Source organism: Anopheles aquasalis, chromosome 2 (assembly GCF_943734665.1).
Source record: "Anopheles aquasalis chromosome 2, idAnoAquaMG_Q_19, whole genome shotgun sequence".
NCBI lineage: Eukaryota > Metazoa > Arthropoda > Insecta > Diptera > Culicidae > Anopheles > Anopheles aquasalis.
In genome coordinates this window covers 54,463,980-54,476,649 of record NC_064877.1, presented here as the reverse complement: position 1 = coordinate 54,476,649, position 12,670 = coordinate 54,463,980, and the positions used below count along the sequence as shown (strand labels likewise).

The following is a 12,670-nucleotide window of genomic DNA, read 5'->3' as shown; positions in this document are numbered from 1 at the left end:
TACACATTATAGGAATGAACTATATGAACCATTCGCAAGAACCCGCACTACCAAAAGGATCCGTCAAAGACTGGAATGTTTGCTGTTGGGAAAAGCAACCGAAAACAGATCTCTGCCCAAAAATGTCTAAAAAGAGAATCAGATAAGAATAGAAGAGAGTGAGCATCGTCCCGCATTCTGACCAGAATTTTACTAGTGTGATAGCTGAGATTAAAGGCACATAGGGAAAAACTAACACGTTCGTTGCAGCAGAATCATTAATATCTACTCTAGTAATTAAATTAAATTAAAGGAATTTGCTCGCTTTTCGCAACGGACAACCATCACACGATAATTCCATTTGCAATCTGTTTGAGCTAGATCGTCGGTCAACATTGGGAAAATAGTTAAAGAAATTAAAATGATGATATGGAGCGATGCAGTACGTAACCAGTGAACTAAGTGATTTTGTTTGGCGTGCTGTTCGGTCGACTAGAGCCATTGTGTAACATGTGACCTAGAAGCTTTCATTACTTCACTGAATCGTAACGCTCAATGTCTCACTTCTCATTGCAGGACGGCACAAGATCTTGCAATTATCATAGGACTGCATTGGTAGCGTTGTAACAAGCTGAAGGTAGAGGAAGAGTTTAGCAGATTGTAAGATGAACACACAATGAACCCAAACCAGTTAATTGATGAACTATCATCTTAGTAATATCAAACGAACATTGTTAAAATGGGAAAACAGTGACAATTTTGATTTGCATGACCTACCAAAAGGTCATATACTGTAATGCAGCTAAGCATAGCATAGCTGTCACTTTATCCACTGAACAGCACGCATACAGCTGTTCTATGTATGTTATCTCTGCTCGGACGGCTTTCTTTCGACAAATGTTTGACCCACATGGGCCAAGATCTTCACGAAAATAACTCACCAACAAGACTGTTCCCCTAACCGATTGCTGCATTTAACTAGGAGTTGCAATGATAAGCCGTAATCATTGAAACAGTAGCCCCGTGTGTCCAGCTGCTTTTACGCGATAGACCGCAACGTCTCTGTGGTCAGATCGGCACCAGTAAACAAAGCGATCGTCACAGCTTATCAAACAGATTAACCGCGTCGCTTTAAGCACGCCTTTTATCATTGTTGGGCAGTACGTTTGGTTTCGTTTGGGGACAGACTTTGCATTCTGCTGGCAGTGAAGCCAACGGTCATCAGTCTAGAAGCTACTAATGGATATGCAAAATGTACCGCAATGCAATCAACTATAAAACGAATAAACCGCAACACCACATTCTCCTTTACATATTCGTTCTCGTGTCACAAGATAAACTTTGCATATAGTAGCATGGGCTTTCATTTTATATAAAATCATCATCCGCAAAGTATTCGTCCACAGTTTTTACTCAACCTTCAATTACCCCCCGGTGTTACATATAGTGCTTCAATTCATGACAAAATGAAGTTAACTGTTTGTTTTCTATTGTTTTATGCTGCTTTCTACGCAGCGGCAACTCACAAAAGCTCTGATTCCGCCGCTGGGTCCCTGGAAACACCGTCGACAAATAGGATTATGGAATTCGCACTGGAAGTACTGCTGGACAAGTTGGAGAACATCGTTCGCAAATTATTGGAGCTTCAAAATGGCCAGCACGAACTACATCGGCAAATCATGACCATAGCGGCGTCTTGCCACAAGATTACAACAACAACGACTCCGAAGCAGAACCAACTTCCTTTCCGATTGTGCAAAGATGCACCATATAATGTTTCGGGGGAGTATCTTATCAGTTTAAATAACGATAGTGCACCAACTCAAGTTTTGTGTGAGCAAGAGAAATTCAATGGCAGTTGGATTGTGGTACAGCATCGATTTGATGGTTCGAATGATTTTGATCGGAACTGGGCCGAATACCGTGACGGCTTTGGTAGCGGGGAAGAAGAATTCTGGTTCGGTTTGGAGAAGATGCACCAGATCACGACAGCTCGTCCCCATGAAATCATATTCGAGTTGAAGGACTTTAGCGATAACTATGGGTATGCCCATTACGATAACATAGTGATAGATAGTGAAAGTGAGCAGTACAGAATAACGCTAGGGAAGTACAGCGGCACGGCAGGTGACTCGATGACTTATAACAACGGAATGAAGTTCTCAACGAAAGATCGCGATAATGATCAGAGTCCTGCATATGATTGTGCTCAACTAAACAAAGGCGCATGGTGGTATAGCGCCTGTTCTCTTGCCTCTTTGAACGCGCCCTACATGAATGATTCGATTGGAGAGTCAATGTATTGGTACAATTTCAAAACGGACTACAGAGGACTGAGCTTCTCCAGAATCATGATTCGCGAACTTCAACAATAATTTAGTTGGCACTTATCGTACAGGGTTTATAGGCAAACAATAAACAATGATTATTGGAAATTATAACACATGAATAAAATTAATTATAAAGCACAATAGGAGAAATATATTCTTCATTAAATAGGGCTTCACGGAGTGAAAAACAAAACAACAATCCGAAATGTTATCAATTTGCAAGTTTGTATTTTCGTTTGCAAGTTTCTTCTAATTAAGTGAGAATCATACGGTCGGCTGGTTTAAACAGGCGACGAGGCCTTTTTAGCCCTCAGTTTTACCGGCCGCAGCATCGCATCGCATTCTTCCGCATCCTCGTTAATCCCGTCACGATCGACCTATCTTTTGAAAGCGACCCCGTACACTTCGAATTTCGAAGGTAGTTCAGGTTTACTGGTTGAAGTTTAAGCACACAAACAACATGTAAGAAATTAAATGAGACTATTTGGAGCCGAACAATCGATCTACTTTCAGCTAATCTCATAAAAAGTATAATAAAGATTCTTTACTAATATAGCTTATTAGTAAAGAATCTTTATTATACTTTTTATTTACCTACTGCAATTGAAGACGCCTTGATGGGTCGCTCATGAATACTTAACCTAAACGCGGCATGAATGGTCAAATGCATTTTTGACGCTCAGTGTAACGGGTTGGGGCGATCCGGGTGCGAAGGTGAACACGAACCGCGGGCGTTCCACGCGCAGAACGCGGACTTTTACTTACGCTCGAAACTGCCAGAGGCTATCAGTAATAGATGATGACGGAGCGGGGCTTGCGCGTAGCGCATTGACCGATATCCGTAGATTATCTATTAGGACGCTTCTGACACTTCCTAAGAATCCGTTTGATCTGAAAGTTACTTGATTAGCAGCAGAGTGGGTCATGCGCTGACGCAATTGCCGTTCTCCGTGGAATCGAAATAAAAACAGAACCACTCGGTTTGGTTTCTAAGTACAAAAAAGACGTTTATTCAACAATTTTTAGGGTTTATATACCCTTTCGGTTCCTATCGATGATAGGTGTGAGCGAGATAGAAGATCTCGCTCCATGGAGTTACAATTTTAGAAAATAGATCGCATGCCTTATTTACTACCACATGCAATGAGAAACGAAAGGGGCATCTGTTTAGTTGATAACGTGGAAAAGTTACCAACGCATAGAATTGACATAAAGCAGATTGTTTTAACGGACGACAATTTCGTGGGAAATGATCAACGCATGATCGATCCGGCTATGTTTCCCTATCGTGCGGTTGTGTAGCTACTCGCGGGAGTCGTTATCCGAGATTAGGTGTCGTAGTTTTATTACTCTACGCGCATGCATCCCATCCCACGCATCGTTTCAAGTGCAGTCGCGCCCTAACTTGATGCCTAATGCATCGGTCGTTTTCTCGTTTCCCTATGTCCGACCTTCGTGTGTTCGCCTCTTCGCTTTAGTCGTCCTTCTTATGTGTGTTATGGCATCGCGTTGGTCCGATGCATGATTTCGGATGTATGTTAGAAACGAGACAATTGTCCCGTTCTCGACACTCAGATCGAAGCGACCGAATGGTACGTTTGTAAGGACGTTTCAATATGATGAACTCTTACAAAGTGGATTAAAAAAACTCTCACTCTTAAGATCTATATCTGGGGACACGGGTTAAACTTAAAGAGCTGCTATCAGGCGGAAGTGTTCGATGTGACTCAGTTAATGTTGTTGGTGGGCACGGAGAACACGGAGAGGATAATAGCATTTTGGTTTTCGAAACGCGGAAGTATCTTGTTGTAGCATCACGATGACAATCATTTTCGAAGCTGAAATGGAACGCATGACCGAATGTTCATGGCAGACACAGTAAATCTTGCGTTATAAGACAATCTAGTTTAAAATACAGTAACTGTGCGTAAATGATTTAAATGGTTTACTTACTGTTGCTCACTGATGCTCTAGTGATTATGGCGTTCTCTACATTCTTACCGCTGTCACCATTTAGCGTTTTATCGCTCCATTCGTTCCATGCGGAAGAACTCATCACGTGCTATCTCTATATTCCTCCTCCAAAGTTGGAAGTCTAAGAAATCATTCCTTATGCAAGCTGGTGACTGAACAGAATTACCACGCGTGGGGCTCTTATTCAGAACAGAAAACTGAGCAGAGAATACTGGAATTCTCCAGCGATTGGAGTTCTTCAGCAACATGCTGAAGAGTTTGAAGTTTCATCAATCTGCCACAAGAAATCTAAATGAAACTCACACAACTTCTCACGGGTTCTCGTGAAACTGGCGTCGAATAATTCCGATTTCAGGTTTATATAGTTAAGATTTTACAGATATTTTCCATCCCCTAATGCTATCTTGTCTTAACGGTCTCTATCTCTTTTCATCGACCTTTTCACTGCATCTTTCAACAGACATGCTGTGCATACCTGAGTTTAACTGTCGTGTTGCTATTGAAGGTATAATTTACCGCTTTAGTTTTTACTTATGTACGTTCGTTCTATTGCTTAGGTCCTACCTAATCATTTACCTACTACATGAGGGATCGTCTAAGAGGCGAAAGAACTGTTAAAGTTTAAAACCTCTATAATATAATAAAAAAAAAAAAAATGAGGGATCGTCTGGGTAGAAGAAGTTTGCAGATTTTCAAAAACCACCCAAAAATTAAAGCCTCTACTGACAGATTTTCCCTAGGTAGTTTATGACTGTAATGATCATTCAATCAGTTTCGTTTCGTCATAAGGCGTGTTCAAATGCCTTGGTCTCTTTCATTTCTTGCTTCTCTATGAAATTATCGTAAAGTGTACGTCGAGGAACGGGTTTTCTAACTTAGGAAAGGCAATTTTCATGTTTGCCATAAAAGAGTTTTGTGATACATGACGACCAATTCCACGGCCCACATTATCAGAACTCGAGCTGAACAGAAAAGATAATTAACAGATCATCAGTCGCACACCCGGACTGAAGGTTCTATGTTAAAGTTCCAATAAAAATCCAGGCCATAGAATATGAGCCATTAACAGGTTCAAGGCAAAGTAAAACATTTAGGTTGCCAAAACTTTTCCAAAATCGGACTGCATAGAAGGAAAATTGCAACTTGATCTTCAACACTGGTAAATTTTTATACATTTAACCACGTCTCTAACGATAAGCCATCGACTGATGAATGAATTGATGCCTTTGAGTCATATATTCTGGCGCGGAGGACTACGAAAAAAATTAACCGAACCACAATTTTCAGAACGAAACTCGAATGATAAAGCGACCCAAAACATAAAGCATTCGCAGCATCCGGCAATGCGTCACCGCGTAGCCAAATGGGGAACCCTTTTTTCAATTACATTCACCATTTTGTGCACGACTCAGCGAGACTGCACCAATGAAGATTTATGATCAGGACATGTACCAGTTCAAACGGCTCTGCGAAACAACACTGTAGTGGTCAGTGTCGCGGTGGTATGACAGTCATGGCTGACAAATGAATGTCGTGGTTGAGTCACACAATTAAGAACTGAAATAAGTGGTGAAAATTTGTGAAAATTACATCGAATTACGGCGATACTCATCGCAACCGTGCTCATTACCGAGCCCTCGATAACGAGCGACGAGCCATCGGATTGTCATCGATCTCCTCATTATCCGTACTGGCTTCATTGTCCGTCCCTCTGCATTTCCACTATTTGCAATGAGTCATCATTCGTCTATGAGCAGAGTGCATGCAGCCAAATGACTAATTCCTTGTAGGCTAATTGGGTTCTATGAGGAGAGCAAGAGCATATGCTGCTAAAGAGAACTTTTGGATCGCTGAATCCAGGAGCTGTTCATAGAATCCCTGCGGCTGAATTCATTGTTTCACCGACACCGTAACGAGTCTGTCGCATGCGATTAGTTACCGCCCGTTGGTTGTTAGCAGCGGTTTTCGGAAAACCGTGTGCTTCATGTGATGAGCGAGAATGCAACATGATGTGATCATGAGTGTCATAGCGTATAATAAATGTTAAGATACGACGATGACACTGAGGCTGTCATGGCAGGATGGTTTGTCGGAAATAGAGTACACTTGCGTGTAGCGAGGTTGCTGATAATTTGATTTTGGTTAACATTGAAACCATCAGCAAAACCTATCATAACTATAACAAAGTCATTTCAGACAAGACGGTTTTCCGAAATTGAACTTTGAATAAATAAAGAAATAATTGCCATGGTCACATAATATTTCATATGAATACCTCATTTCTGTTTGACTTATACACAATGCTTTTTTAATTAATCTAACATGAATTCAAACATGAATTCGTGGACAAGGCGACTTTGTCTACTTTTTTACGAAACATTATGTTTCATCTCTATGTTGCAGCCAAATGCTGTGTCAATTCAAAATGTTACTAAAACTAATCTTTGCGCAACTAATTATCATGATCCAAGCTCGAATTTCCTCAGTTTTATCCTGGTTGCATCGCGCGAATGCCCTATGAGGGCTCTACGCTCATATTTCACGATCAAGACAACCAAGAGCATCCTGTCGGTCGCGGTTTTCCCCGGAATTTCACTTCTCCAAACATGGATGCGGATGCATCCAAAGTGACTATCATTTCCGCGCTCAACAACAAATTACTGTTCAGAGCTAGAAGCAGCCAGAACTTGTGCATAAACAGCTTGCTAGTGACACCACCGCTATCGCAACCGTAAATTATTATTGAACATGCAAACCAGCGGTTTGGCCTTGGATCTAGCATGACGCAGCGTTCATAACTTTAAAGCATCAAACAATTAGTCGGGTGTCCCTGACCTGGTATAATTGTCTGAATTGTTATTGGCTGAAAAACACAGATTGGGTTTTTTCTTGCAATATATCTCTGAATTAAAATTCGTTTAAGTCGTCACTCATTCGCTATCCTTACAGCCAACTTTCACGCTAGAGTAACAAAGTATCTGGTTAATTAATGCGAATTGTATTGAAAAATGGCATTTAATAAAAATCAAATATCTACATCTCTAAAAACTTACAAACGTTCAGGGATTAAATATTAAAATTATCTGGGAGGGAGAAGGTGTAGAAGGAATGTATTTGGTACGTAATGATTTCTTTTCATTCACAAATCTGTTTCTATTTTACTTTTTGACAGCACAAATCTGTTTCTTTTTGATTATTTTTTAGCAAGAAAGTAAAAACAAAAGGAAGCTTTGAAATAGCGTTTAAATAAATCACCATATCCATTTCCCAAAGACGCGCCACTTGATTCGACGCTCATTAAGAGGAATGCAACGAAATCACATGCTGTGCTACATCGTCGATGATCCTACTTTCCACACGTATAACCGATGTTGTGAACCAAAGCATTCTACCGGATACACAACAATTGCAACTAATTGTCCAACAACAACCAGGACACCAGCCAACAAACCGAAACCGAAACGGGAAGAGCATCTATTTTATATTTCCTCTTCTGGCATGCACTCGGTTGTGTTTGGTGCTTGGAATGGGGTTTTGTCTTTTCCTTCTGTTGCCACGGCCAATGCAGTTTGTACTGAATACAACACAAAGCTTCCACTGGTCCAGGATACTCTGCTCCAAGCTCGTGTAAGCTCATTAGTCGTTTCGGAAAATTTAATTGCTCGGAGAAGAAAATTGTTTTACCAATCGTTACGTGGTCGGTTGTTTTCTCGGTTTGTGAGTGTATGTGAACAGGCATGATCTGTAGCGCAAACAGTAATTAAAGCAGAACAGACCATCCTCCTAATTGTAGCACCTTCACCGAAAGAGAACCTTGATTTGGATCCATGAAACATGTGGATTTGTTTGGGTTTTGAATAAAAAATGTGATTCCATCCAAGGTAAAACCTCTCAAATCTTTGAGGGGAAACAAAGCTGGTACTCTTTTTGTTCATCAATCGCCTTCTATCAACACATATCGCCATGCTGGACGATCGAGTTTGACAATTTCAACAAACATTTCCCACTTTCCTTAGAGCTGCATAGGTATGTAGATTGCCAGAGGATATCGTATGCATCCTAAACAATGCAGGAAGTTTCCGTTAAGCTTTAAAAAAGATGCTTCTTGGCCATTTGTATGCGCAACCAACGTTAAGCCGTTCATCAATCAGATGCTGCTTGGTTGGAGGCTCAACACCGACAGAATGAAAAACAGCATTTCCAAAAACAAAGAGAATGTGAAGCAGCGAAAATATGTTGCGTAAAAAGGAGTCATAAAACAAAGAGCAATGAAAGTGTCTACGTGTGAGTAGAAACCCCAACGAAACCGCACACAACATGGTGATGAATGGATACAATCCCTTAAATGAAATTTTAGCTCCAACCACCTTGGGTACCACAAACCGTTCGTAGCTGATGGTAATAAAGAAAAAGAACTTTACAAACAACGGAAAAACCTGCGAAGAAGCCCTTCGTTCTTGCGGTTGCTTCTTGTCGCGGTGGCAAGTTGAATTATAAAGTTGCTTCTCGCAAAAAGGATCCCACATCCAATCTCTGGAGTGATAAAAGAAAGAACACCTCACACCTCATGCCCCATTCATCCATCCAATCATGTAATTTTCGCGCCTCCAAGAATGGAGCTTATGCTTACGGAGGGAAGTCTACATCAACCATAACCTCATATGGGTTTTCCGTTCACCGAATGACGAATGGCGGTATTCTTGGCGAAGGGTCGGGCATGAAAATCCCACAAAATTATCCGACAACAGGCGATGGAAGAAAAGAGAGAAATGTATCTCTGAACATCAATATTCACTTTTCCAACCCCACATGGTCGGAGGAACCTCGTCTAATACTCCTTAAACCACAGCAGATGCGTGAAAAGTGAAAATTTATTCATCTTTCACTCTTTTCCCACCGGTTAGGAAAGAATAAGCTTCATACAAACCCACATTCTCACCAATGCAGCGAAAATCTTCACGCTTCACGCACGATGGAGCAATAAAGAAACAAGAATCATGCGAGAAACTCCAAAGGGTCTGCAAAGTTGCACGAAATCATGGGTAAGGGTCACGGGGATGCAGACGTCCGCTCAGCAGCATCCAATTTCGAACTCTTTTTATCACTTTCCGTAGAGGATAAGGGCTTTGCGAACAAGAAGGAACTGAATGAAAGTTCCAAATCTTTCTCCGTTTGTCACCACTTGGCCTGGACTTGCCATTGCCGACGAATCAGCATATTTGTTATTTGTTTGACCGAGTTGAATTTCGATTCCGCGATGTTTTTACGAAAATTTGTTGATTCGCGGCACGGTGGTCCCTCGTTGCTCGCTCTGGACTTTCACTTGAATGAATCTTGAATCCAACCGAAACAACAGAACCTTGGGAGTTCGTTTGGAGCGAGAGAATTGAAAACGAATGTTAAAATACTCGTTGACAGTGCAAATGGGAGAACATTCCAAGGAGTCTTTGGAGTCACCACGCATTCGGCACGGAGTAAAAATGCGTAACAGATGCGTTGTCTTCCAGAAGAGAGAGTCGATCCAAGGAGATATAAAACAAGTTTCCTGGGTCATTTGGGTTGCTGGTCACGTCGTTGCGTTTGCGTGTCCTCACATGCGCCTTTCTGGTCAAGATTTATTGCATTTTCGATTGGATGGCTCCATGGAATGACCAAATGGCCAAACACACAAAATGAAATAAAATAGAGTCCAAATAAAATAAAACAAAATCAACTCAACCCTCTAACGATGAACATTATTGTTGCCATTCTTCATTGTCCTTACCGCTCTGCATTAAGGGCGTCATTTGCATAATTTATATTGCAGAAGTTTCCCCTCTTTTATCAATTCATGTGGTCTACAGAGACTCGTGAACATTCTGAACCATCAGATCCTTCTGAGCTCGTCGAGAAAATGCGTTTGCAGTGCATTGCAATTTTACAGAGAGTCTTGCTGAGGCCTCTTTAGCGAAGCACACACTACGCCTTCTTCCTCTGACCCCTTCAATGAGAAGCTGTGCATGTATTTGCTTCATGTTCTGGCACTGGCACTTCCATCGATGTGGTAATGGTCGCTTTGAAGTTGCTTCGAAATTGAATTCCAACATTGATTCGCAACATTCCGTCCTAATTAGCCGGGACCTTTCCGTTTGAAGAGGTCGATACCGTAAATCCGATTTCCATTTTGCTCCGATTCATTACTCGATTTATGAACCAACTCTCGGTGTCCTTCCCTACACTCCTGATCCTCTTTACTTGGGCGGTTCAGTGGACGAACTTCGATCGAAATGGGTAATCAAAGTTAATGAGCCGCTGATTGATTGACCAAATTTATCATTTCCATGGAGTGTGCGAACCTAACAATCGACAAGAGGGTGTGCGAGATGATGAGAATATCGCTCACACCCTCTCGAAGGACCACTTCCTCCCATGCTGGACACATGTTCCAAGTGAAAGGATAACTCCAACGTGCATGGCGTCATTCACGCCCTCTTTCGTCATCTCTCAATTTAATTTCACTCAGAACTTTGAGAATTGGGTCGTACGAGGGAATGAAGAGTGAATGCTGGTCAGGATTTCATTTCTCCAACCCATTTCCACGTTGAAATGGACCAGAATGGAAGTGACTCCTAACCACAGCCACTGCCCAGGGAGTCTGGAACTCCTGTAAATCAAACCAGGGCCACGGTGTTCTCGATGAAACCCAAAGCCGAACGGAACCTCGCGAAAAGGTTAACCACCGACGAGATGTCGAACGCAAAATCAAATGAACCGCCAAGTAGCAAATTGATTTGCTTTACGCCTTCCACTGGATCCAGTAGGCTCCGTCCGTTACCGTCACAACCTGAACATGGGTCGTTGTATGAACATGGCCGATGGTCCATCTGAAGGGTTCGGAAAACAAATTTATCCACTTGCGCCGAGGGTGAACCACGTTCAGGTTTCGCGGAAGTTGTAAGCGAGGTTTTTGGAGGAAATTGATTGAATTGATTCTTACGAAACTGGTTAAGCAGCAACGGAACATCCCAACAGTAAGGGTTGGATGTTAACGTGGACCTCAATCAACGGTAACATCGACGGCTGTTTTCGACTGAAATCCTTGCAGACACATTGTAGCATGTTGCTTGGAGGGATGAAACATGTTCCATAACCAGGGCACGACGAAGTGAGATGGTATGAGTGTTATCTAGATCAATTCTCGTCCAGAATATCAACGAAGATGCGCGAAGGTTAGGGACATCTTATACATTATTTACTATCGAATGTTTTTGAAGGTGTTCTCGTATCTGAATGGAGTCAGTTTCCTTTAAAACCTTACTTTGTCAGAAATGAATGGAATTTGAATGGAAAATTTCAGCCACAACTAATTCCTAAGATTTGGATTGTCTGTCTATCTGTAATAGAAAGGCTTATCGTTGTTTAAACTGAATTCGATCAAATACCACTTTCAACTACATCTACTCTGGAATTAGATGTCTGATGATTAAGGTGTAAAGCACCGGTCACAGACTCGCGGCCCGCCAAATTATTTTGTTCCTCGTCCACGGTATATATTTATGTTCTATTTAATGTTATGATTTTATGCATCATAGTTGTATGATTTTATGAATTGAAGACTGACAGGTCTGTTCGACAAACTAAATGAACGAACAAAAATTCAACATTTCAATGATCGCCACATAGTGGAGTTTGAGTTTCCTTGGTTATTTTTCCGTTTAAATCTCTATTACAAACCCCTGAAAGTAAGCAATTTTATCGGTTACCTGGCGCCTCCATCGTCGAGTTTCGGCATAAATTATATTTAAACGACGTCTGTTCAGATAATAAAATGATAAGCTTGATTATCTTTTCCATGATTTCAAATTATCATCCGTCTGTTTCAATTTCGCCCTTTTCAAACACCTTATCCTTTACATGAAACGGTAAATCCAATTCGAAAGGTGTTAAATCTTCTTTGGGTACGTTCTTAAAACAAATTCAATCTCCCCTCTGAAACTTCATAATCTTCCAAAAGAAATATTCTCTCCGTAACATCTTGATATTCCCAACGTGGTGATCCCATCATCAGTGTTCGCTGCCATCTGATAAACCGACATTCCAGCTCAGCGGTCAGGCAGTCATCATAATTTAAGCTCTGCTCATTCATTCCTACTTTCGTTTTCCATTACTTTATCCGATGATTCGCTGGAGGTTGTAAATTATACGCTTTATAAGAACTCACCATCTTAGGATCGGAATTAACAATCAACTATCATTTTTTCTTAGCATCGAAGATATATCACAGAGGGATAGCAATCTTTCAAGAATCGTGATCCTGAAATAAAAAGAAATTCCTACAATCCTGAATCAGTTAAGATAAAAGAATAAATGAATCAATTTTAATTTGCATTCTAAAGTAAATCCCCGTA

General features: G+C 41.2%; 1 protein-coding gene across 1 annotated transcript; it reads left to right on the top strand.

Annotated features, from left to right (window-relative positions):
* The first annotated feature begins 1,538 nt into the window (after positions 1 to 1,538).
* On the top strand, positions 1,539 to 2,354 carry LOC126575685 (angiopoietin-related protein 1-like). The gene has a single exon (XM_050236503.1). The coding sequence runs from the start codon at positions 1,560 to 1,562 to the stop codon at positions 2,352 to 2,354; it is 795 nt and encodes a 264-aa protein (XP_050092460.1). The 5' UTR covers positions 1,539 to 1,559.
* The last annotated feature ends 10,316 nt before the right edge of the window (positions 2,355 to 12,670 follow it).

Excerpts from the sequence above, each read along its gene's own strand:
- LOC126575685 (XM_050236503.1), top strand. The coding sequence starts at position 1,560 with ATGGAATTCGCACTGGAAGTACTGCTGGACAAGTTGGAGAACATCGTT.